This window comes from Archocentrus centrarchus, unplaced genomic scaffold (assembly GCF_007364275.1).
Source record: "Archocentrus centrarchus isolate MPI-CPG fArcCen1 unplaced genomic scaffold, fArcCen1 scaffold_43_ctg1, whole genome shotgun sequence".
In the NCBI taxonomy this organism is placed as follows: Eukaryota; Metazoa; Chordata; class Actinopteri; order Cichliformes; family Cichlidae; genus Archocentrus; species Archocentrus centrarchus.
In genome coordinates this window covers 340,233-367,476 of record NW_022060269.1, presented here as the reverse complement: position 1 = coordinate 367,476, position 27,244 = coordinate 340,233, and the positions used below count along the sequence as shown (strand labels likewise).

At 43.5% G+C, this 27,244-nt stretch overlaps 1 protein-coding gene across 1 annotated transcript in view; it reads left to right on the top strand.

Moving 5' to 3' along the window:
• The window catches only part of carm1 (coactivator-associated arginine methyltransferase 1), a 29,556-nt gene extending 3,936 nt beyond the window's left edge, over positions 1–25,620 (top strand). Inside the window, exons 2-16 of the mRNA XM_030724921.1 lie at positions 6,555–6,680; positions 11,844–11,950; positions 12,548–12,652; positions 12,782–12,892; positions 13,239–13,416; positions 13,668–13,758; positions 17,254–17,335; positions 17,501–17,586; positions 17,671–17,760; positions 17,852–17,989; positions 19,727–19,816; positions 19,935–20,047; positions 21,489–21,566; positions 21,785–21,853; positions 21,949–25,620. Coding sequence (XP_030580781.1) covers positions 6,555–6,680; positions 11,844–11,950; positions 12,548–12,652; positions 12,782–12,892; positions 13,239–13,416; positions 13,668–13,758; positions 17,254–17,335; positions 17,501–17,586; positions 17,671–17,760; positions 17,852–17,989; positions 19,727–19,816; positions 19,935–20,047; positions 21,489–21,566; positions 21,785–21,853; positions 21,949–22,088 — 1,604 coding nt within the window. The 3' untranslated portion in view covers positions 22,089–25,620. The remainder of the gene's footprint in view (positions 1–6,554; positions 6,681–11,843; positions 11,951–12,547; positions 12,653–12,781; positions 12,893–13,238; positions 13,417–13,667; positions 13,759–17,253; positions 17,336–17,500; positions 17,587–17,670; positions 17,761–17,851; positions 17,990–19,726; positions 19,817–19,934; positions 20,048–21,488; positions 21,567–21,784; positions 21,854–21,948) is intronic.
• The last annotated feature ends 1,624 nt before the right edge of the window (positions 25,621–27,244 follow it).

The window sequence follows — 27,244 nt, the reverse complement described above, 5'->3', positions numbered from 1 at the left end:
TGTCAGTCAGTCAGTCCTGCCAGGATCATCTGTGTTTGTACTGAGACGGGTGCTTCCTCACATTGTTTTAAAGTGTCTTATCACTTGTTCTGTAGTCTGAGTGGGTAAGAGGAGAACTCACTGACGTGCTTGGCTGGCTTTTCTCCCAGAAGATGCATCTCTCTAAATCTGAAGCGCTGGTCTCAATCCTTTAATAGATGCTGGATTAGCTCAGGCTGCTTTACGAGTTCACACTTCTGGGCCTGCTGCTTTGCCCTGAAGGAATATTTGCATAGGGCACGTTTACAGAAGCGATTCTTTGAAACTTCCTTATGCAGTTTTTCCCTTCCTCCTGACTTTATTACATGGCGTTTTCTATATTGAGTTTGTGATTATGAAACCTCAGAAAATAGAAAAATAGAAGTTGATGCTTTGGTGTCCTGGTGTCCTTTCTGCTGCTGTCAGCATCCTTATCCTTGCGTAGAGCAGGATATGCTTTTGCACTGAACCACTGTTCTGTAGCAAAGGAGCTGCTTTTCATTCTGCTCAGTTACCTGAAAGGAAAGGTGACTGAGAACCTGAAAGAAGTGTGCTGGGTTCTGATGTTTCGACTCAAGGCCCACGAGGGGGCAGCCCGGCTGTACCCTGAGGCACCCCCCAAACTGTGGAGGGATCAATGTTGAAAATGGTCTTTGATGTTAAAACTCAGCTTGTAGGTGTGTAACAGTACATAAACTGTATGGATTTTGTATAGACATGGGTTTTGGAGTCATGATTACATTTACATGCACACATTTAGTACATCAGAAAATTAAAAAAAATTCATTTATTAAAAAAATATTGGCCCTAATTTTTACTCTAACAGTTACAATATTCATTAAAAGCTCTTTCAAGCATAAATTAAATGAAACATAATGAACATCTGTAAGAGTATGAGTGTGTTAGATTGGGAGACTAGTAGAGTATGTTCTGATTTTTAAAGTAGCTCTTCATCTTGTATTTCCTCTGTGACAGTAAAACATGTTACAGGAGCCTTCACACGTTGACCAAACACTTTTAGTCCTGATTAACTATGAAAGACTTGCTATAAATGGACTGAAACAGACTGCCAGCCCAGCAACAAGGAAGGAACTATAGTCTGGAAGCATAATGCAGAAATATAATCAAACACACTAGACTTTTATCATCCACTCTTGACCTCAATGGTAAACATTTAGTAGAATCACCTTTTTGACTACTGAAACAAAAACTGAGAAAAAAGCTTTGTAAATAGAAATAAAAGAAACGGAAATGCCAAACTGTCCTGTGCTCTTATGCTGCAGTTGCCTCGTTTCTACTAGGACCTACTCGGCTCAGCTTGACTCGACTCGGTTTCGTTAGTTTTCCATTACAATTGGGTACCGCCTCAGCAAGGTGGCCTGAAAGTGCCGTGACGTCATTTGTATATGACACAAATGTTCGCGCTGTCTAGCTTCTTGTGGATTCTGTCTTCAGCCACCAACCACAAAAACATGTTTGTTAGTGTGGCCATGTTGGGGTTTCAAGAACAGCGGGTTTGATTCTTGCCAAGGAGTCACTGTCATGACTCATCTAGTGACATCACTACCTGGCCAATCAGTGGCGTGCATTCTGTTGAAGTCACATTTTCGGCTTGACTCATCTCGCTTGGGTTGAGTCACTACTAAAAAAGGACCTGGTATCAGGTAGTGCCACCTAATGGAAAACCCTAAAAACAGAGTCGAGTCAAGCAGAGTAGGTATTGGTGGAAAAGCAGCATATGTAACGTATCTGTGGAAACAAAAGTCTTTGGCTAGGCAGAGCAACGAACTATGCAACAATGAAGAATTAAAAAAAAAAAAAAAATAAAATAAACACAGCATATAGTCCAACTATAACAGTATGTGTAGCAACCAGTCATCACATGTAATGATGATTGGTTGACAAAATGGCTTAAACAGGAAGAATAATGAACCCACTGGCAACCGCCAGTCACTACGGGCAAAATGTGTATTCCCTGACCAGTTGGCGAGTGGTTGCTGGCTGTTGCTGATTGAAATCAGTTGAAAAGAGGGTATTGCTTTGAAAAACTTCCTTGCAATTGCTAGGAGATTGCCATGGTTTCCAGTAGGTTGCTTTGAAGACACCGATCGGTCTGCAAACACTCTCCAACTACCTGTTAAGTGGTTGCAAATCTTGAAAACGTGCAATGCAAACCGGAAATGGGGAATGTTTGCTTTCAAAGTAAAACTTTTGGCTTACCCCTGCAGCTAACATGTTTCAGAAAATTCTGCATATACTTTGAAGGTAAATGGTCTCAGTTTCTGGTTTTCATGGCACTGTTCCGTTTAGCTACTGCTTAATGAGTAGTTGGTGAGTGGAAGAGAGCCAGAGATGAAAAATAATGATAAATGCAGAGTGGTGTATAAACACAGAGAGTGACAAGAGGTGAGTGAAGAAGAAACCCTCAGTGCATCATGGGAACCCCGTAACTAAGGCGGGGTTCAAGGTCGACTGATCCAGTCCTAACCAAAAACTTTATCAAGAAGGAAAGTTTTAAGCCTAATCTTAAAAATAGAGAGGGGGTCTGTCCCCTGCAGGGCTTTCAAATTGTTTTGGAGTAGCAAGGGGGCATGCCAAAGTAGCAGGCGCCTTATGACCGAGACCGAAGCCATGACGGCAGCAGACGATATGAATAGTCACATTGTGACCCAATCAAATGGCTCAGATTGAAAGAACGTAAATATTGCAACGTGTGTCCACATGGTGCTGGAAATGGAGACGGCGGACGGCGCAAAAAATTTTTTTTAGGAAAATTAAAAAGGCGGCGGAAAATGCGCCTGCCGCCGGCATAATTTGAAAGCCCTGCTCCTGAATCCAAGCTGGGAGCTGGTTCCACAGAAGAGGGGCCTGAAAGCTGAAGGCTCTGCATCCCATTCTACTCTTAAGTATCCTAGGAACCACAAGTAAGCCAGCAGTCTGAGAGCGACGTGCTCTATTGGAGTGATACGGTACTATGAGATCTTTAATATAAGATGGGGCCTGATTATTCAAAATCTTGTATGTGAGGAGAAGAACTTTAAATTCAATTCTGGATCAGCTGAAGGCTTTTCAGGGAGGTTTTAGGACAGTCTGATAATAATGAATTACAATAATCTAGCCTAGAAATACCACGGGGCCTCTTCCCGGTGGGACATGCCCGGAACACCTCACCCAGGAGGCGGCCAGGAGGCATCCTAATCAGATGCCCGAGCCACCTCAACTGGCTCCTTTCGAGGGAAGGGGCCCCGTGGTAGACCCAGGACACGCTGGAGAGATTATGTATCTCGGCTGGCCTGGGAACGCCTTGGGGTCCCTCCGGATGAGCTGGAGGAGGTGGCTGGGGAGAGGGAAGCTTGGGCTTCTCTGCTTAGGCTTCTGCCTCCGCGACCCGGCCCCGGATAAGCGGAAGAAAATGGATGGATGGATGGATAGCCTAGAAATAAAAACTGCATGAATTAGCTTTTCAGCATCAGTCTGACACAGGATGTTTCTAATTTTATAAATACTGTTCAAATGCAAAAAAGCGGTCCTACATATTTGTTTAATATGTGCATTGAAGGACATATCCTGGTCAAAAATGACTCCAAGATTTCTCACAGTGTTACTGGAGGCCAAAGTAATGCCATCCAGAGTAAGTATCTGGTTAGACACCATGTTTCTAAGATTTGTGGGGCCGAGTACAAGAACTTCAGTTTGATCTGAATTTAGAAGCAGGAAATTAGAGGTCATCCAGGCCTTAATGTCTTTAAGACATTCCTGCAGTTTAACTAATTGATGTGTGTCATCTGGCTTCATTGATAGGTAAAGCTGAGTATCATCTGCATAACAATGAAAATTGATGCAGTGCTTTCTAATAATACTGCCTAAGGGAAGCATGTATAATGTAAATAAAATTGGTCCTAGCACAGAACCCTGTGGAACTCCATAATTAACCTTAGTGTGTGAAGAAGACTCCCCATTTACGTGAACAAATTGGAGTCTATGAGATAAATATGATTCAAACCACTGCAGTGCAGTACCTTTAATACCTATAGTATGCTCTAATCTCTGTAATAAAATGTTATGGTCAACAGTATCAAAGCTGCACTGAGGTCCAACAGGACAAGAACAGAGATGAGTCCACTCTCAGAGGTCATAAGATCATTTATTTTTGAGATAAAAGGGAGGTTGGAGATTGGCCTGTAAGTAAGACAGCTGGGTCAAGTGATCAGTTGATCATATTTAAGAGCAAAGCATCAATTAATGGTAGGACTTTTTTGAACAGTCTAGTAGGAATGCGGTCTAATAGACATAGGCCTGCGACAGGCTGGCGACCTGTACAGGGTGTACCCTGTCTCTTGCCCTATGTCAGCTGGGGTAGGCTCCATCCCCCCACCCACCCACGACCCTGAACAGGATAAATGGAAGAGGATGGATGGATGGACATGTTGATGGCTTGGAGGAAGCAACTATTGAAGTTAACTCAAAGATCAATTGGAGAAAAAGAATCTAAACAAATATCAGGAGTATTGAAAGTAGCTGTGTGTATGGTGAGATGGTTATGAATAATTTTTTATAATGTTTAAATTTTTATTGTGAAGAAACGCATTAAGTCTCTCCTAGTTAAGGTTAAAGGAATACTCGGCTCAACAGAATTCTGACTCTTTGTCAGTGATGTCCTAGCTTTATGGAGGGCTTTTTTTTTAATAGAGCAACAAACTCTTTATCCAGGCTAAATGAAGACCCGCTAAATTAGACAGAAGCAATTTCCCCTCCAGCTTACAGGTTATGCTGCACGGTTGTGAGTTATACCACGGAGTCAGGTACTTCTGATTTGAGGCTTTCTTTTTCAAAAGGCCCACAGTATCCAGAGTTGTGCGCAGTGAGGATTTAAAACTATTAACAAGGTGATTGACCTTTGTGGGAGCAGAGTTTAGGTAGCTTCTCTGCATTGTGTTGGCACATGGCATTGTCAGTTATGAGTTTAATACATATAAAAAGATGCATAGTGCATTTTAAGGATGAGAGTGACAGAGGGAGGTTCACATAGTACTGAGTTTCTTGATTGGGTTTCCCGAGAGAGAGAATACAAAAGCTTCAAATCTGTTCCTGTTCTGTGCACACACACAAATGTATGCAAGCCAGTAACATGACCTGATAGTGATATTATCAGCTGGTGTAGAATGATCTCACCTAGACACATGCAGGACTTCATGTTATAGAAAGTATTTGAAATGTTGAATGTGCATTCATTCCTTCTTGTTAATTTGCCCTTTTATTTTGGCTGTTTTTAAAAGACCAAGTTTCAGCTCCTCCAGATACCCTCCTGCAGCCTGTGTGAGTGTGATAAAGAAGCTAAGGCTGCATTGTATGCAGCTCTCCCACACAGGAGCAGGTTGTGTTAGAGCCTGATTGTAAGCCTAAATGTTAGAGCAGAGGCGAGAAAACGGTCTGCCTGTCACACACTAATCTGGTCATTAGAGTGGGCGATACAGCCTCAAATTCATATCACGATATTTCAAGAAAATTTGTGGTAAGGAAATTTCTGATGATATACTGAACAGTTGTATTTTTTAACACTTGCAGGCTGGACCCTTTATAAGTGTAAGTAAATGAGGGGCGTTTTCCATCCTCCTTTTCCAGTGAGCTGCTGTCATTAATGACACACTGCCTAATTTGAAGTGTGAATGGACTGAAACAAGGTGCCAGCAGCAGCATTGCAGTACAGTCGCAGTGACACAGCACAAGTCAAATGTAAGCGCAAAAGTAACCTAGACAGTTTTCCCGCTATAAAATAACTGCTTTTAACACTTTAACAGTAACTAAAGTAACCTTGTATCTCTTCAGCAGCTGCACACTGCTGTCACATAATAAAACTGAGAAAGCATTTTCTACCTGGGCTGTTTAACCAGCTGTTTAAAGTCCTGCTTTTTCATTATGTGACCGCATCTGTAATTTCCATCCACAGTTTGCCTTTCCTGTCATATGGAGTGTAACTAGTGAGCGCTCCAGCGGCGCTCAGAGTCATCTGTTACATTTAGGTCACACGTGACCAGCTGCTAGCATCTCCACCTTTGTAGCCTGGTTGTACTTAACGGCATGTTTTTGCCTGAAGTGGTGAAACACGTGTTTGATCTCCTTCAGCAGGAACAGTTTTCATGTGTTTTGCAGAGTACTGCGTTTTGTTGGAGGTTGTTGAAGTAACTCCCTTTGAGGTACTGAACTGTCATCGCAGGCCGACACGCAGTTCTTGCGCTGTCTCGTTGTTGTGTGTACTAGGGAGCATAAACGTATGGCGCTGCATTTATATTTCCTAATCTTTATATCACAAAAATTTATATCAATGCAGACAATATATGGCACAGCCCTAGGTGGTTATCAGCTGTGGTCATTGTGTTTTTCTTCACTTACCTTCCTTCAGTGCTCTGACATCCACATGTTGTCATCTAGAGGCCTCACTGAATTTAGCCACCAGCAAAGTTCAGGCAGCATCAGCGCACTGTTTGTTGTTTGGGAACAGCACCTGTAACCTCTGTCCGCTCTCCCTTTCTTTCTAGGAGAAGAGGCGAGTGTGTTCAAGTGTTCGGTTTCCAGGGAGACTGAGTGCAGCCGCGTGGGGAAGCAGTCATTCATCATCACACTGGGCTGCAACAGCGTCCTGCTGCAGTTCTCCTCACCTACAGGTACACACACACACAGCCTGCATGTCAAAGTATGGGAAAGATACTGAACCCCAAGTTGCCCCTGATGCGTTCATGTGTGTGAGAATGTTCGATAAAAGCATTTAGGCACAGGAAAAAGTGATGGCATGAATGTGTGTGAAGGGTGAATGAGGCTAGTAGTAGAACGTGCTCCAAGTGCTCAAATAGAGTAGAAAAGAGCTGTTTAAGTACCAGCCCATTTACCCCAATACATTAAGACTGTCACACATTTCTTTTTATAACAGTGTGGACTCAAGAATATCTAAACTCTGGGAAGATTTTGTGTCCGTGTCCAGTTATGTAGCTCATGATGGTGAGCTCTTCTTCAGTTTGTGAGCATCAAAGTCAAATGTTGAACTGCTGATTCCAGCTTTTGTTATTACCTGCAGGACACTGTTTATAGCCTGCACTGTGTGAATGGCAGAGGTGGGAAGTAACGAAGTACAAATACTTTGTTACTGTACTTAAGTAGATTTTTCAGGTATCTGTACTTTACTTGAGTATTTATTTTTCTGACTACTTTTTACTTTTACTCCCTACATTTTTACACAAGTATCGGTACTTTCTACTTCTTACATTTTCAAACAGACTCGTTACTTTTTAACACGTCAGAGAGACGTTTGCATTTCCGGTCAGTGCGCCGTCAAACATCAAACAATCTGAGCCTAAACGGAGGAATATTAACATATAAGAGACAATCGTACTGGCGTATCCTCCATCATCGGGGCTTATCTCGTACAAAGGGATTAAATACGCAAACCCATATAATTAATGTCTCATTTATAGCGCTATAATCAGGGGTTACAGCGGGCCGGACCGAGTCCATAAGTTGCGCTGCGGCACATAAACAGCTTAGCTAGCGTTACTGAAGAGGAGCGAGCATAAAGGGAGTAACGTGTGGCAGGTAAATGCAACGTTTCTAAATGCTCAACAACTATCAGCAAACACACAAAGTATGTGCAGTTTGTTACACAGCTAGCTAAAAGAAGAGCTGCTGTATTTCAGGGAGAGCAAAGAGAGAGAAGTTCACTCAGAGATGGAGAAAGAGGACAGGAGAGGAAGGAGAGAGGTTTGAATTAAAGGTAAGGACTGGAAAATAAACTGAAGTATGCTGACGTTGTGTAATTCAAAGATTCTATGAAAATACTGCAGTTTAGGTTAGCTTGTTGTACTGTATTTACAGTAAAGCTCTGTGTTGGACTGGAGCACAGTGTTTGTGTTCATGGTCAGAGTTACAGGTTACATCAGTGCAGCAGAGATGAGTTTGAATCAAAGCTGCTGATGCTGAGATTCATTCACTGAATCCAACATTTCTACAGCCTGTATGCTGTCAGTGTAGGGGATGGAGATCAGCTCAGAGAGCTGTGAAATACTGGGTTACATCTTTGTGAGTTCACTTCATCCACACAGAGCAGTAAACCTCAGAGCAGCAGCAGCAGGTCAGCTGATCACAGCCTGCACACCAACATCATTTACTGCAGCTCACAATAGAAAGTTGTGATTCTTCTCTCCATGCAGAGCCACTACAGCTGATCTTAGGGTTCCTCCAACTTCTGAGTCCCACTGTAACCCCTGAGTATCCTCATGTTGGTGTTTAGGTGGAGGCACAGTCACCCTCTGCTATGGAGGACACAGAGAACAGAGCTGTGTTTAAATTCCCTTTCACAGTTTGTGTCCTACATAACAGATTCAAGCTGAGTGCATTCATTAGGATTAAAATTTAGACTGGAATAACATTTGTATTCTCATGTACTATTTTATATTATTACAATAATATATAATGAGGTTCGGTTAGTTTTACACAAAAATAGCAGGTAGAAACATCCTCCAAAGAGCTACTTTTACTTTCTTACATTGAGTACATTTCAGAGCCTGTACTTTTTTACTTTTACTTAAGTAGAGAAGTTGAACCAGTACTTCGACTTTTACTAAAGTATTTTTTAACATAAGTACTTGTACTTCTACTTAAGTACAGAATGTCAGTACTTTTGCCACCTCTGGTGAATGGTGTTTGCACTAATCACGTTTTGAGACTAAAGTGCACACATGCAGTCCTTCGATCACTTCAGCCTAGATTATCCTCCGCTGCGGACGCGTGCAGCTGGAGACCTGATGGGCGATTAGTCATTTCTGTTATACTTCTTTGATGTCTGCTTGAACTCCACCGCCTGGTCAGCATACGTAGTTGGTGCATTGTAATGTAAATTTTCCGTGGATGAGTCTGCATGGTCATAAAAAACAGGAAGGCACGCTCCGTCTAACGTCCGATGAGGAAATTTGCACCACTGGGACCCGAGCAGACTTGCAGATGCAGGAAGTAAAATCCCTGCTTTAGTTTTCAGTGTTACTGAACACGCTGTGGAGCTTTTCATTGGTTCATCCCAAGATTGAGACATTACAAGCATTAGCCCCGGGTTGTTGGTGATTCACGACTATGATGTAGTCTGATGCACTTGTATATCAGCCTTGTTAACTAATATTAGCCTATAATGGCTAATACTTATCTGTTGTCAAATCAAACCTGCACTGGCTAAATGTTCAAAGATATTGAGGTAAAGAGCTGAAAGTAGGGATGCACTTATTGTGAAAGTGCTCCACACTGTACTAGCCAACCTCATATTAAATGATAGAGTTGTGATATTGATAGGTTTGTTAGCATTTTTTTCCAGGCTTTAAATGGGCTAATCTTTATTAATATAGTAGTTTTTTTTTTCCAGTTTTACTGACCGAAGCACTTAAAGCTCACATGGTTAATAATATATTACTCTACAGTACTTCTCCTCTCACACACACGCTCAGCATACCGCTGCTCTGTCTCCAGCAGCTGTGTTGTTTATGTGTAGTATAGTTTTATCTGGAACAATGCGGTTTTCGTCCTGGTCGTGGAACGCTGGACCAGCTCTTTATCCTCTCAAGGATATTCGAGTGTGCGTGGGAGTTTGCCCAACCAGTCTACATGTGCTTTGTGGACTTGGAGAAGGCATTCGACCGTGTTCCTCGGGGTGTTCTTTGGGAGGTTCTGCGGGAGTATGGGGTGTCTGGCCCATTGTTGCGGGCCATTCAGTCCTTGTACAACCACAGTGAGAGCTTGGTCCGTATAGCCGGTAATAAGTCGGATTTGTTTCCTGTGGGTGTTGGACTCCGTCAGGGCTGCCCTTTGTCACCGATTCTGTTCATAATTTTTATGGACAGAATTTCTAGGCGTAGCCAGGTGGCAGAAGGCTTCTTCCTTGGTGGCCTCAGAGTCACATCTCTGCTTTTCGCAGATGATGCGGTTCTGTTGGCTTCATCAGGGGGTGGCCTCCAGCTCGCAGTGGAACGGTTCGCAGCCGAGTGTGAAGCGGCTGGCATGAGAATCAGCACCTCTAAGTCTGAGGCCATGGTCCTCAGCCGGAAAAGGGTGGAGTGCCATCTCCGGCTCAGGAACGAGTTCTTGCCTCAAGTGGAGGAGTTTAAGTATCTCGGGGTCTTGTTCACGAGTGATGGGAGAAGGGAACGGGAGATCGACAGGCGGATCGGGGCTGCTTCTGCAGTGATGCGGACGCTGCACCGGTCCGTCATGGTGAAGAGGGAGCTTCGCGTAAAAGCGAAGCTCTCGATTTACCGGTCGATCTACGTTCCTACCCTCACCTATGGTCACGAGCTTCGGGTAGTGACCGAAAGAATAAGATCGCGAATACAAGCGGCAGAAATGAGTTTCCTTCGAAGGGTGGCTGGCCTCTCCCTTAGAGATAAGGTGAGGAGTGCGGCCATCCGGGAGGGGCTCAGAGTAGAGCCGCTGCTCCTCCACATCGAAAGGAGCCAGTTGAGGTGGCTCGGGCATCTGATTAGGATGCCTCCTGGCCGCCTCCTGGGTGAGGTGTTCCGGGCATGTCCCACCGGGAAGAGGCCCTGTGGTAGACCCAGGACACGCTGGAGAGATTATGTATCTCGGCTGGCCTGGGAACGCCTTGGGGTCCCTCCGGATGAGCTGGAGGAGGTGGCTGGGGAGAGGGAAGCCTGGGCTTCTCTGCTTAGGCTTCTGCCCCCGCGACCCGGCCCCGGATAAGCGGAAGAAAATGGATGGATGGATGGATGGATAGTTTTATCTGTCTTTGTAAAATCAGCCGCTCTACTGCAGATATGCTCATCTATGCTTGTGATTGGCCGGATGCTGCCAACATCACCCCTTTCATGTGCATGGGCTGGGTTAACTTAGCAGGTTGATAACCATCTTCGTGTGACACTTAAACCTGCCAGTTTTAGGGTAAGTGAATCCAGATGTCCTGTGTGTGCTGAACTCGCTTTATAGTACAGGGCCTGGATGCGATGTTGGAGTCCATTCATGGGATGAGGAACGTTTTGCACTGTTATTGTCACAAATTGTTCGTCATTCATTCATTTCTGTGCCTCCGTTTGCACGCACACATGTTCATGCGTGCCTGTGCATGTGCCCCGTCTCACTGCTGCCACAAATCTGATTGTGTGGGAAACGCTGGCTAAAATATCAGCCACTCACATCAGTAAATATCATGTTACACTGAATTCAGTCACCAGAGATCATATCAGTGCTGAAAGACCTTAAAACAGTGACATTATTGTTTTAATAACTGATATTTCTGTGTTTAAATGCACAAAAAGTAAACACCAAAGAAGCAGACAAATAAAAATTTTCTCTGACAGTGTCTCAAAAAACTGTTAATCCTACGTGCACAGTAACACAGCCTACCTCTGAGGAAGAGGAAGCTACTGTTAACTCATAATTAACACAGACACCTAAAAAAAGCATGCGGGATATGGCTATTAAAAAAGAAATTGCGCTATGCTTGAGAGAAATACTGACTTAAAGCTTAAATTATGATGTTAAATTCAGTATTTATTTGTAACGCCTAAACTGCAGGTACTGTACGTAAATTAAAATGGTATGATTGTCAGTATGTAAGACCACATACACGAATGAAAGCAGTCAGTAATTATTAAAAATCTCACAGAGAAACTCCTGTATATGAAATGTGGTTTTACATGTTTGTTACTAACCTCACAGTGTTGTTTCCCAACACGAGAGGATGGAAAACCAAAGCAGTTTTACAGCTGATGGGACACAAAGAGGAAAATGACTAAGCTCAACAAAACCAGCTGAGAGCTAAATAAGTGTTTGTGCTTCAGACTTTCAGTCCTTTTATAACCTGCTGAAGAACTGCCGTGGGCACCTCGGAGAGCAGTCAGTCTTCAGTGAAAGAACAGAGGAGTCCTCTGCTGTACAGTATTTCCAGGTAACACACACACACACACACACAGGGTTTTTTAATGGTTGCATTGTACAGTCTCACAGTGGAAAAATTAAATGATCTCATGACTAACTTGAATCCACTTTGCCTTTTAAACGCACTCCAGTAATGATGCTTACTTTGTTCTTGGCTGACTATTTATAGACTGTTCATTACAGGAATATTCACTCAGAATAAGCCTGTTTCTTTTTTTCTTTTTTTTTTGGGCACCGTCTGAACTACTTTGTGTTTAAAAGTAGCTGCAAGTCAGTTCCAGGAGGAATTAAAAGAGCCAAATAACATGGCAGCTCTACCTGCAAATATCTGCTGAGAAGCTACTTGTTTTTTTTACAGATCCCAGCACAAGTTTGGGTGCATTATGTCTGAGCTCTTGCTGATGTATCTGTCACACAATAGCCCACCCACCCACTCAGGGGGTGTTTTTCTCTTATGTTTAAAAAAGAAAGAATTTCATGTAAGTTTGAACTGCAAAATGAGCTGGCGTCCAAATCGCAAAATGTCTAAACTCATGACTTTGCTGGCTCATACCACGCTGACTTCCTGTAAATAACTGTACACCTCTGCTCTCGCGTGTCTCTGCAGTTTTATGGCTACCTCTCCCAGCAACAGAACATGATGCAGGACTATGTTCGGACAGGGACTTACCAACGGGCTATTCTCCAGAACCACACTGACTTCAAGGACAAGGTAGCCTCCTGAACGTATACTGCTTATTAAGGCTGACTGATGTTTGATATCAGCTGGTTTACATTAAGTAGAGACAAAAGTGTTGTAATACTGGCTGTGGCTGTGTGCTATCTGCACTCTTTTCCCCAGGTGGTGCTGGATGTGGGTTGCGGCTCGGGGATCCTCTCCTTCTTTGCAGCTCAAGCTGGAGCTAGGAAGGTGTACGCCGTGGAGGCCAGCACCATGGCACAGCACGCCGAGGTACGCACACAGATTCATGCTAAGATCAGCGACCTGCCTCCGACTGTGCTTTCACTGGACGCATAGCCTCTCATCATACACGTGCATTTTCAGTACTATATCAACAGTGGGAATGGGTATCATTAGGCTTTTATTGAGACTGATACTCTTGTCAGTACCTAACAGTGGTTATGGCTCACCACTGCCCCCCTGGCCCCCTCCTCATTCAGGTGTGAGGTTGTTTGTACCTTTAAGGCCAAGAGCTGTGAGCAATGCAAAATTGATAATGTGGTAGTGTGGACAGCCCGCACTTATCAGCGAAGTTCACCCTTTTGAACGCTGTTTTATTCGATCCTTTGGCCTGCAGGTGCTGGTGAACAGCAACCGTCTGGGGGAACGTGTGGTCGTCATTCCGGGCAAAGTAGAGGAGGTGACGCTGCCGGAGCAAGTTGACATCATCATTTCAGAGCCGATGGGCTACATGCTGTTCAACGAGCGGATGCTGGAGAGCTACCTGCATGCCAAGAAGTTCCTCAAACCCAGCGGTGAGGCTTTGGGGGAACAGATTTACTTGAAATGTTGAAATGGAGGCTGAGAGACTGCTGATGGCCACAGACTAGACGCAGTCGCTGCCTCTGGCAAGTTCTGCATGGCAGTAGTTGCTCTGATATCGCTTGTATATTCAGTCAAACACGCGTTGATGTTATAGTCAGTTTGGAAGAGTCTTGTACTGTGATGGAAAGTTGTTGCAGTTCACGAGTTTTGCTTACTGTTTTCATCTGTGCCGGGGTTTTAGGTAAAATGTTCCCCACTATCGGAGATGTCCACCTGGCCCCCTTCACAGATGAGCAGCTCTACATGGAACAGTTCACCAAGGCCAACTTCTGGTAAGGGGGGGGGTCCATTGAGTTTCCACTGTAAGACCATCAGATTTGGTTCCCTGTGTTCCCAATGTTAGTTAATCCACAGTCACATACAGAAAAGGTTTCTGTCAGCTGATGCTGTGGTATTGTTGTTCAGTTTCACACTGAGGTTCAGTCACTGACACTACCTTTAACCGTAGTAGTTAGCAGCTTAAATATAAAACGTATTTTCAGTTGGTAAGATCACTCATCTTCTTTTATGCCGCTCATCTGGTTTGTTCTTTTTGATGTGATTGATTTTATTATGAGCAGTTTTTCCTCACAGAGATTGTATCTGTGCATGTCACCGGCTTATTCATAAATAACACCATATATACTTTGCAACAGTACATAATGGAGTAATAATCAGCCGCCTTTCCAACAAGTTCATCATTTTCTTGGACTGCTGCTGGTGAAGGTGTCCAATAACAAATTGATTATATTGTTATCTCGGATGGATGGAAAAAAGAAATGATCCATCATGGCAAAAAGATGGTGCAGAGCATAAAAAGAAATTGTCAAAGTTCTCCATCAATGGAAAAAATGGTACACAGTTTAAGTTTCCTGCCCTCTTGCCATATGTTAAACAATGTTAGCCACAGTGGCATCAAACCTCTACCAGCTGAATGAAAGATGATGACTGAGGCCCTCCTGTGGAGTCTCCAGGTGCCTTATCATATCCTTCACATTACCACTGTGGCTGTGAAGATGCAGTTAGTTTCTTTGCTGGCGGTTTACCCGTTCGCTCGTTGTGACAGTGGGTATTGTTCAAAAAGTTGATCGTTAAGTTTGAAATCTTAATCTTTGTTGGAAGTTTGTGTCGGAGTGGGAGTCGGTGGCTAAGCAGTGCAGTACAGAGGTGTTTTTCAGTGCTCACAAAGCTATGAGTCATGCATAAACTAGTGTGATAACAGCAGGCACTAATGGGTGTAGGAGACAGGCAGATAAGATGGTAATGTTCTTCAGTTTATCTTCAAACTGGTTTAGTTTGTTTTTGCTCCTCTGGCAAAAACAGTCGGAGCCTTTTAGGCACGCTTAGAGTAGCTGGTTAGAGGTGTGCCGCTGTACCAGTCTGTGTGTGCACTGTGATAAAAATACTACTCACTGGACTTCTTCTATGTTTCTGCACATGAACTTGATGACCTGCTGAAGCAGGTTACCATGAACAAGCATTTGAAACAAGTGTTTCAGATCATCAAACAGATTTTAATGTTAGATAAAGATAACTCAAGTAAATACTAAATGCGGGGGGGGGGAGCCATCCAAACCTACCTGCCCGCTATGAAAAAGTCATGAATTAACTGTGGTTAACCACATGTTTTGGAAAGCTGAGATCAGTTTCACACACAGGCCTGATCACTGCCAGACCTGCTGACTGAAGGATCTGTCTGACAAAGTGAGGCAGGCTAAAAGATCTCAAAAAGCACCACATCACACCACTCCAGCCAACCACGCTGAGAGCCATTATCCACAAATGGAGAAAATTTGGAGGAGTGGTGAAGCTTCCCAGAAGTGTCCGGCTTACCAAAATTACTCCAAGATTGCATCGATGACTCATCCCAGAGGTCTCCAAAGAACCCTGATCAGAAACCCATCAGCATCCACGTCCGAGGCTGCGGTCACGCTGCAGCCTGAAGTGACCCATCCGACCTGCACGTCATTGACACTCGACAAACGTCACTATTCTGCGTCCTGTTACGCAGCAGCGGGAAGAAAAACAAACTTACTTCTGCAAACACTGAGCACGCTCGCTACGTGTGACGTTACTGCGTCCTCTACTGGACACTTTTAGGTTCGTTTGCAGTTCACACAGAAGATCACATACAAGTGGCAGATATTTGGAAATGTGAATGACCACACACAAATAATCGGATTTCACAAAGAAGGCCTGCAGTGTTACGTAGCCTGAATGACTCAAAAAACCCCAAATGACCTGCTGAAGCAGTTTGCCATGAACAAGCACCCCCCCCAGCTTTGACGTGACCTTAAACGGGTCATTCATGCCTAAAAACCCTCCAATGTGGCTGCCTCAAGATGGAGCACATGAACTTTTCTCCCATGCAAACATCTTATCTCAGCTTTAGAGGGATACACTGTTTGTATTACCCAGCTGTGTGAGGATAGTGAGACATCACTGGATCATTCCATCTCAAATCATCAATTTTTTAGATCATTTTCTGCTCTGCCAACTCTGATTTGCCTGAATCTCTCTCTGCCACAGGCAGGCAGGGATCAGGCGATCCTATGCTGACCGCCGGATTGAATGCTGCATGAATTGTAGTGTATATATGAAAATTTTATTTTTGCATTTTTAATACCTCTTAGTATATTTTAAACTGAGTTATAAGGCTTCTCCAGGGCAATGTGCAGGCCTACAAAGTGGGTCTTCAAAATAAAAATGATGCATGTATTTAACAAAAGTTTTTCTCACGTAGATTTTTCCCCTCATATTTTAACTAGCCAGCACTCATAAATTTTTGTGAGGTATGTGTCCCAAATGACAGATCCTGATTCATTATTAAAGTTTTAAAGGCTGATTAAAATTTCAGGTTTTTGAGCTATTCATGTTCAACCATTGCCTCAGGAAAAAAATGCTGGAAATGAATTTATGGACCATTTTTAGTGTTTGATATATGAAGCTAAAAACTCACAGTAAGCACTAAATCCTTAACACAAACTAATACAGATTTTTAGGCAAATCAGAGATGGTTGAGCAGAAAGTCTGCGATGATTTGAGGTGAAATGACCGTGTTGTTGAAGTTGTAATAAACTGTACCATGGCACGTGTTAGCATGCACACCAAACCTTCTTAAAGTTATTTAAACATTCAAGTATTGCTAGTGTTACTACTGGAATAGCTTTACATGATTCATGCAGTTCTCGACTCTCAGAACATGTTAAGTCTGCCCTTTTTAAACATTCAGTCCGAGAACCTGTTACAGCTCCACAGTTTTAGTCTCAGGCTTTAAAGTAGCTTTGCATGAGTCACTGTTCAAAATAATCCTTATATATCCTGTCCTGAGCCCTGTTCCTTCTGACTGGTTGCAGACAGTGGGTATGTGCTGAAACCAGATATTTAGAGAAAATAATGAAAATGAAAATCGTTCCTCTTCAACAATCGGTTTACTTTTTTTACACTACGGTTTATAAGCTTGTAGAAAAGAAGCTAGAGCGTTAAATCATCCAGATGTGCTTTTAAATAAAGTTACTAGTGAGCACTATAGTGGCTCCATAATGTAGTAGTAGCCTAACAGATGAAAGATCCCTGGTTTGGTGCCAGGAGGAGGGAAAAAATCCATCGGGGTTGTGTCGGGAAGGGTATAGAGTGGGGGAGAGGGCGGCTGAAAGGAGCTTCTTCTACTAGTGGGCCATATATCTGACTGTTTTTACCAGAGATACTGATGCCAGTATTGGGCTGTATCAGCCTGGACTATAATGCACTTTACAGCTGAGAAGAATCTCTTCTTCCTGTGCCCTCAGGTACCAGCCCTCCTTCCACGGTGTAGACCTCTCTGCCCTGCGGGGGGCAGCAGTGGACGAGTATTTCCGTCAGCCAATTGTGGTACGTAATCTATTTCATATGCATGTGCAGGATTATAAAAAGTAATTAAACAAATGTGCAAAACGATCTGACAGTAATATTGAGTTCTCACTTGATTGGCTTTTTGTGGGCTCAGTGTTTTGTAGAAATCAGAGTTGTGTGAAAGTAGATTTATTTCCCCTGCAGGACACATTTGATATCCGTATTCTGATGGCCAAGTCGGTCAAATACACGGTCAACTTCCTGGAGGCCAAAGAGGAGGATCTGTACAGGTGTGTGTCCAGTTTGATGTATGTCTGTGTTTATAAAGTGTATGAATGTCTAGTCATCAATAAACCTTTGCTTCTTGCTCGCAGGATAGAGATTCCCTTTAAGTTCCACATGATGCACTCAGGCCTGGTGCACGGCCTGGCTTTCTGGTTCGACGTGGCTTTTATGGGATCAGTGTAAGTCAGGCAGTTGGTGTTGAAGCTAAAGAAAAGTCTTTGACTAGTGCCAGATTTGTCCTTACACATCAGTCCATTTATATTCCTGTAGGATGACGGTATGGCTGTCCACAGCACCCACAGAGCCTCTCACACACTGGTACCAGGTGCGCTGTCTGCTGCAGTCCCCCCTTTTCACCAAGGCTGGGGACACACTCTCCGGCACTGCGCTGCTGGTGGCCAACAAGAGGTATGGTGGTCTTTAACTGGTGGTCCACTTTAATACTGAAGATAAGATCAAAGAAAATGAAGCACTAATGTAAAGAGCTGTGTTAAGATATTAAACAGGTACTTGCAGCAGCACAGGGGCAGTCTGTCTTCATTATAACCACAGCAGCACGAGTAAAGAGTCGTGGAAGTGACGATACTAGTTTGATATAGAAAAAAGTAACGCTGAACATTTTCTGGGTGATTGCAGCTTGCAGGCAGCATCATTTATTAGTGCAAACAAAATTAAAGGGATTTTCCATCCTTCTTTCCTAATGAGCTGCTGTCATTGTTGACACATTATTTAATTCAGAGTATGAATCTACTGCCACAGGGTGCCAGCAGCAGCATTATAGTGCATTAGGAGTGACTCAGGACAAGTCACATGTAAGCACTAAAGGAGCCTAGGTAGTGTTTCCAGTGGAAATTTGAAGTAAAAGCATAACATAACAGCTTAACGCTTTAACAATAGCAGTAACTAAAGTAACTCTTCAGGAAGCTACACTGAAAGTGAAAAATATTTTCGACCTGGGATGTCGAGCTTTTTAACCATCTGCTTAAATCCTGGCTTTTCAGTGGTGTCACCCCGCTGGGTGGCCGGGCAGGTGGCCTGGACACCCAGCTTTGTGAGCAGGATACCTCAAGAATGAGGTGACGTAGTATTTTTGAATTGATGCCATAGGTGCATCTCCTAAAAACCTCAAATCTCAGTGACCTCGCCCTCTAGGCTGAGGGGTAGCACCGGAGGCTGCCAGTATTTTTCACCGTGTAACCACATCAGTCCGCTCTTGGCTCTGCCTGCTATATAGAGTGCAGCTATATGATATGGCACTGCCCTGCTGTCCAGTTTAGATATGTGTATATACTGTACTTAACAGCTGATTTTTGCTGCATCACTACTTTTAATTAAAGCTGCAGGTTTCACATGTCTGTAAGCAGAAAACAGAGCTGCTCATTTTAAAATGTTAAAGTAATTTTAAGTGTCTGGTGCTGCTGCTACTGCCAGAACACAGTAGTAGTGCATTTATACACTGTACTGCCAAAAGTATTCACTCGTCTGCCTTCACACACACGTGAACCTGAGTAACATCCATTCTTAATATGATGTGGGCCCACCCTCTGAAGCTATAACAGCTTCAGCTCTTCTGGGAAGTCTTTCCACAGGTTCAGGAGTGTTTATGGGAATTTCTGACCATTCTTCCAGAAGCACATCTGTGAGGTCAGACACTGATGTTGGAGAGAAGGCCTGGCTCACAGTCTCCGCTCTGATTCATCCCAAAGGTGTTCTATCAGGCTGAGGTCAGGACTCTGTGCAGGCCAGTCAAACTGGTTCATCCATGTCTTTATGGAGCTGCTTTGTGCACTGGTGTGCAGTCATGTTGGAACAGGAAGGGGCCATCCCCAAACTGTTCCCACAGAGTTGGAGCATCAAATTGTCCCAAATGTCTTGGTATGCTGAAGCATTAAGAGTTCCTTTCAGTGGAACTAAGGGGCCGAGCCCAACTCCTGAAAAACACCCCCACACCATAACCCCCCCTCCCCATCATACTTTATAATTGAATTCAATGATTTGGATGAGTGAGTGAATACTTTTGGCGATATAGTCTGTTTTGTTTGCCATTAAACAAAAATAGAAGAACACAGACACTTTTTTTTTTTTGGTTGCATAATAATCATGTTGTTGTTACAATAATTGGTCTCAATATTTACTTCTTAACAGACAGAGCTACGACATCAGTATTGTTGCCCAGGTGGACCAGACAGGATCAAAGTCCAGCAACCTCCTGGACTTGAAGAACCCCTTTTTCAGGTGAGTTGATCCTGACCACAGTAAACACACCTGACTCTGCACTGCACCGTTCACACAGTGTGTGGAGGGGCTGAACCATCTTCTCTAACTTCCTATATGCTTGTTTATCTATGTGCAGGTACACAGGCACTACCCCCAACCCTCCTCCTGGCTCACACTACACCTCCCCATCTGAGAACATGTGGAACACAGGGTCGGCCTACAGCATGAGTCAGGGGATGGCTGTATCAGGTGAACACACTCAGACACTGCTAGATTAAATAAATATTTCAGACGTGCCGTTGGCATGTCCATGCTCCAAAATCTGGCACTTACCTGGATGTCAAAGATGTTTACAAGACAGGAAAGGGCAGAAAATTTGTCATTTAAGGGTGAAAATATCACTTTACAACTTAGACAAATACAGTGTAACCTTAACTGATAATGGGTGCCAGACTAGTGTTTGAGGTGGAGGGACCAAAGGGAAACAATACCAACTGTTAGGATAAGTCAGGATGGAGAATTGAAAGCATGGGATGAGTGCTCACTACTCGTGATGACCCTGATGAAGACCACCAGCAGAAACACGTCGGTCACACAGTGAAGGTGTTCCATCTGCTGCCAGTGCTGCTGGAGCTTATGGTTATTTAGATCTGTGCTCTTCACCGTGCATCGTAGAAGTAAGTGAAGGTGGTGCTCTGTTTCTGCATGAATGCTTTCTGCTACAGCAAAGACAAAATGGCCTGTCAGTGTCAAATGTTGGTGTACATTAATTTATTGTAGCAAATGTCCCCGAGGGGCTTGGATGCTCTGCTTTATTAGCACACTGTATATAAAGGTGGACATAGACAGGTGTAACTTAGTTTGCACTGGAGGCAAATTGAGGTCCAGAGCTGCAGCTTGTGGTCAACACCACATTTTCCCACCTGTGGCCTTCCAAATAGGTGATGTAGGGTGCCGCCTTTGGCACTTTGGAAGGACACCCTGCTACATGAGGAAAGCAATGCTAGGTTATAGCTAAACTAGCAACATATGCTAATCGAGGGTATTTGTTCCACTCAGTGTGGGGTATAAACAGCAGCATGATCATGTCCAAATCCATCATCTTCCAGATACACAGTGCGGACTTTCAAATTCGAGAACAGAGCCGGGCAATTAATTTTCCCAAAGGCCCCCATGAGAAACTGGGACTGTTGTGGAAGGCCATATCAATAAGCTGAATTCAGTTCTGCTCAATATTAATTTTGTCTTTATTAGCTTTTTGGTGCAGCCCTCCACAGCAGTCCCGGGTTTTCATGTGGCCCTTTGGGAAAATGAATTTGCCCTCCCCCGTGATGCATCGCTGTATCCAGTACACCCTCTGTGTTGGAGTTGAGCTTAAAAATAAGGAAATTTTGTGTGACAGCAGATTTCAGTCGCACACTCACCACAAACACACAACTCAGAGAAAAATCTTGAATCAGGAGATCTGAAACTGAAAGCCTTCTTTGAGGCTTCAGCTCTTATTAAAGCAGTAACTCCTATAAAAACCACGCACACACCAAAACCAGTTGGAGCCAGAGATTGTTTTGTTGTTTAAAATCTAACAGCTGTCTGGATTGGTTCAGGAACCAACTCCAGAGAGGATTTTTGATATGATGACATTTTATGGTAAACGCTGTTTGTGTGTTTGTTTCACTGTCTCTTCTTTCAGGGATGCCCGCAGCTTATGACCTCAGTACAGTCATCGGCAGCAGCCCGTCAGTGTCTCACAACAACCTCATCCCCCTGGGTATGAATCACAGCTTCTAAGGGTCTTTGTGCTGTTACCGACATCCTGACGTTCTGAACTGATGTTCGGTCTCCTCTGAGCGACACCAGAACCTTTCTTTCTCTTTCATTTTAAACACTTAACAGGCTTCTGTTTAGTACTTTGTAAGAAGGAGAATGCTCAAATCTGTTGCAGTGCTACATATTCTTAACTGTACTCTCCTCTCTGATTGGTCACAGTGAACACAGGGATTGTAAATCATACCCACTCCAGGATGGGTTCAATCATGAGCACAGGAATAGTCCAAGGTAAGACCACTGGTCCACCAACAGAACAAGCACATGTTGAGTGTCCATGTGTTCTTTGTGGGAATGTTGAATGGAATGCTTTGTTTCCATTTTAGGAGCCACTACCGGCCAGTCGGGCCCCAGTAGCAGCGGTACTTACTATCCCGTCACCAACCAGTTCACCATGGGGGGTGCTGCCATCTCCATGGCTTCACCTATGGTCATCCCTAGCAACACCATGCATTATGGCAGTTAAGACGAAGACCTTGCAAAGACCTCCTATGCCCCCGCATGACAAGAGTCCCTCCCCCCCTCCAAACCCAGATTGATCACCAACTGCAGCCAAAACCAGTATACCAAAACCAGCGCTGCGCTGGAGATTCCTCCCATCGTTCGTCACCCTCTTTCTACTCTGTTGATTCCATCACTCGATGAACGGTTGAAAGCTCTCGTTTCCGTCCAGACTCTTGTCTTTCTGAAAGCCGAAGCCTTCCTTGTACCCCTCCCTTGCTGGGACTGTAACATTTGAAATGCACAGCAGTTTGTCATCTGACCTCCCTGGGTTTCCACCCTCCTCCAATATGTATTTCAATCCCTCCACTTCCTTTCTTTTCTCTTTATAGCTCATTATTTAGATGTCATGGCCCACCAAGTGTTCGTCTTTCCCTAAAAATCAGCTTGTGAGATACTAGCATCAGTCCGTTACCAGAGTCCTCCACACCTCCACCAGAGTGATGCTGAAGCTTTTCACTTGTGCAGCAGGACACTATTATCATGACTGCATCTCTCCAGGTGCCACCTTAGCTTTTCATATTGGCCCCTCCTCATTTCTCTCAAGAGACTGATCCGTGCCCATTGAAACGGCCCCCTCAAAACACAAAACAAACACCATGTTTTACATGCTTACTCCTACTCATGCAGTTTGGTTTTAGGCGGAGGAAGATGTATCACGAGCTGAAGCCTACAAGGCTTGACACCCAAAGGAGCTCGTGGAAAACATGCTTTTATTTTATTTTTTTTTAAAGTGGCATGGACAGGCTGATCCTCCATGTTCTGCTTGGAAGCACCGGTGTCGCTGTGTTACACTGAAGTTCACATAAACATCATGTTCTGGGAAAACTTTGTGTGTCACCTTCCATGCTGAGTCACGATAAATAAGCGTGTTTTTGTCTGTTGTAAGTTGCTGCTTCAAGTCCTTTTTCTGAACCTTTTACCTTTCAAAGATATAAAACTCTGCTGGCTTCATCAATCTGTTTCAAATGATGGCAAGCTGCAGCACACCCCTCTTTGTCCTGGTGTAGGGCGGCTGAAATGCATCGTTTGCGTGTCTGACGATGCGTGGTGAGATGCAGTGGCATCACATCCATGCTGCTGCTGTTTAGGGCATTAAGAGACGTGCACAGTTGTACCCTTGTGCATTCCTGTTGGTTTGTGATTGCATACAATCAGACATGCAGTGTTAAGTGATACAGAAATAATACTAGGTCTTGTAAGACGACTGCTCTGTTATTAAGATCTGAAACTTGAAGATGCCCTCAGGTTAATGGAAAGGAGTGCATATATGGTAGAGGGGCCGCTGCGCTGGCTGCTTCTCAATACTAACCTCAAGGCTGCACGTGCTCATTCACGCACGTCTGTATAAACACACTGAGAGAATGAATAGCTGCAACATTTTGTCAAAGATTTCTTGGAGTAGTGTTGCAGACTAAAGTTAGCATACTAACCACTTGGCCTATACTTGGACATAACACCACTTTGTACATGAGTTTACAGCTTCAAATTGCAAACTCACACCTTCCTAGAACCTCAGAGGCGACTTAGATTAATTTAATATTGTGTTCCTTCAGCACAGGAAAATAAAACTAGAAGAATGAGATGTTTTGGCCAGCAGCAGTAGGGTGCTGGGCCTGCACAGAGCATCTTTTTAAGTTCCATCTTCATTGTAGCATTGCCAGGTTTGAGCACTGTCCAAAGTGAATACAAGTTTTTTTTAACAAGATGCATAAGAAATTATTCAGAGTTGCAAGAAGATATTTTTGTCCAGGCTTTATTTCCTGGCGTGCCAATGCATTTAGCATGGAGTTCACACATTGGAAAATTATGTTTTTAAATCAGCGTTTTTATGCCAGTAGGTATTTTTCCGATAATGACGATCTCTTTGATCCCGTCGGTTTTCTCACGTTAGAGATGGAGTTCAAACTTCAGAATGAAAACAAGTCGTATTATGTCTTTTCTAGATGAACGTGTTTGTCGCCATTCTAAATGGCCTGAGCTTAATGTGAAAGGCTTTTTGATCTGTATGCGAGAGCTCGGCACAATGAAGTACAACACTTAAGAAAGTGACTAACAGAGTGGCAGACAGTCAGGAGATAATGAACTGTTCAGCTTTGTCCCCATATAAAGCAATTTGCTCATCTTGCATAGCTTTGTAACCACTGCCGTGTCATGTAGTCAGCTGTATTCCTGGCTCCCACTGGTTGTTGCATCAATTGCTTGCTTCAGAATTGTGGGTAGTTGAATTCAGCATCTGCCACTTTGCAGTGCTTACAGTTATTTTGGATCTTATCGCTACAAGTTGTCAAATTTTATTGGCATTTGTTGGTCTCTGGTTGCCAAATAGCTGCTAGCTTCTTCCTATCGGCACCTCTTTAGGGAGTCATGGATGCTTTCAATTTTCCTCATACCCAACATGGAAGGTGACCAATGGGACAGTCTGCCAGAAACCTTTTTATCAAGCTAGAACGATTCAGCCCTGTTGGCCTAAAACATGAAATGCACCTTCTGCCGCTCCTTTTTGTCTCTTTGCTGCACCCAGTACTTTTTGTTTTTTTTAAATAAAGCTGAGAGGACATTGCAGCAGCTTCTTGCCAGCCAGGCATTTGTTGGGCCAGATTGCTTTGGCGCAGTTGGAGGAAGATTTGGAGAAAGAACCAGTAAAGACCAATGACCCAGGATGCAACCAGCTGGCTACCGGGAAAAGAAAAGCTGTGCTGGACCGGCAGCTTCCTCATTTACGTCTTTGTTTTCTTTGCCCGTTGCTCCTCCCAACCTCCTTTTGAGACTATGAAACTGTCACAAGTAGACTTCAGTGTCGATGTGAGGGAGATGGGGCCGGTACACCTCCCTCCTCGTCTGCTCAACATATATGACCTCCAACATATCATTGCCCCAACACATGCCCCTGCCCACAGCCCCTTTTATCAGTCAAGGAACGAAAGACTGACACATTTATGCATCGGTTCCAGTGTCACAGCTATAGAATTTATGATTTAGAGAGCTGAGGAAAAATGTATGTCTGTATGTAGGAATAACCTTTTTTTGTTTTTGTTTTTCTTGATTTTTTCTTTATTTCACAAAAAAACAGCAAACAAGGGGAAAAAAAAAAAAAAAGCAAATTAAATGTTGTGGAGATGTTCCAAAACCATCCTGGAAACAGGTGTTGTAGTACTTTAATTTGTCACCTTCTAGTTTGTGTAATAGACTGGACACAGCAGGTGTTTACCATGTGTAGCAGCCATCGTGTCTCCTCTGTCATGGGATCATTGCTCTGTGTAGTCAAATAGTGGCGTCCACTTTGATGATGGAAGTGTATGAGGAAGACTCACTGTCGTGTTCTCATATTTGTATTTTTACCAACCAGTAATAACACCTTTCTCACCGTCTGATGTTGACTCGTCTGCTCCAGACACGGCTAAAAGAAGCCACTGTCAGTTTTATTGGCACTGTGGCAGTCACCGATGTCACAGCAAGCAGCTCTAAACTTTTAGATGAGAGCATAAGCCACCAATGTCCAAGATAAATAGACGATTGATTGATGATCAAACAGTAAATGGTGACACAACCATGACTCATGAAAATAATCCAGTTTGGCTTTTAGACACACGTAAGATTATGTGATCTCCATGATTTCCCCCATTAAAAACTCAGGCAGTACTACTTCATGCTGGTGTGGCTCTGGAGGTCATGCTGAGATACTTGCAGTGGTATCTGCTGATACTGCGGTCAAGCCAATCACATCTTGACCTGTTTTCACTCGGTACAGAGGGGGGGTGCACCAGTATAGAACCTGAATATTATTGGTCCTGATGACTGATACAGGCAAAGAAAATGGCAGTTACCAGTGTTGATAAGAGAAATGACAAAGGAAAAAAATGATCTCTTATTGGCCTAATTATTGTAAACATTGGTATCAGCCATTAGACAGTATAAAAGATGGATGTAGCTGTCATGATGTTACCCATTGGTTTCTGAAGTAGTTCCACCTTTGAAATTGTGATTGAGGGGAAAAAAAAAAGTTGGGAATAAAGAGGGCAGGTCTGACTGCATGCTCATTGGCTATGATCATGACTTGATTGAAAAGTCATTAGCCAGTGAGCTTGTGGTTTAATATCACACGCAGCTAATCATCCATTTTGAAACTTGGTATGACCAAGATTTACAAAATAGGCTTAATTGTTTTTGATTCGCTGACCCAAAACAAGCAGGAAGGTGTTGACGGGGTTAGGACAGAGAGCCAGTTTCTCATAGACTTCGTCCACGTTTTGCACTCTGTGGTGAGAGCCCAGGCAGTGGTGATAAATGGGACACAGATAAACTACGCTTTTCTTTCACAAGCATGCTGGTGCGGGGCACAGCAGCTCAGTGCTTCTGCTCGCATCACAGCATTCTGTCTGTCAGCATGCTAATGATTACTAATTAGGCATAAATACAGAGTACAGCTGAGCATAATTATGTCATCAGGGTTGCTGATAGTTATTCATAAAGCTACAGCATCCCCAAAACACATTTTCCATACAGTTAAAATTGTCATTGGTGTAGACTCTGTGTGTGTAGACTGCAGGTTATGATTGAAGTACTCAGTTTCACAGACCTTGTAGGAGACCTTCATGACAAATAGTGCCACTATGTAATTTGCAGACTCATACAGTACCAGTCAAAAGTTTGGATGCACTGGAATGGGTGAGTGTATCCAAACTTTTGACTGGTACTGTAGTTCTAAAATCAAAATTCAAAAACTCAGGTTTTACAGATGTTTCTAATCTGCAGCAGCTTTCTGTACATACATATATTGTTTATAGGTCAGTGGTTTCAGCCAAGCCACAGGAAAAATGAAGAGGATATGTTCAGGTTTGTGTTTGCAGAAGTACAGTAATAAGGAAATTCCCACTGACATGTTTCTGCGCAAGGTAAGAGATAAGGGCAGTGGTTTGTTTTTTTTTCCTAGACCCACTGTCAGAGTGCTGGTTCAGAAGTTGTTGAATACCAACTAGCTAGATGTCATATAAGAGCAATATTTATTGATATATACTGTATAATATAAAACGTGCTGGAGAGTAAATGGCTTTGCACTCATTTAGATCCTTCTTTGGCCTCTAAAAATGGTTTATAAAGAAACCCTCAGTAAAACTGGGA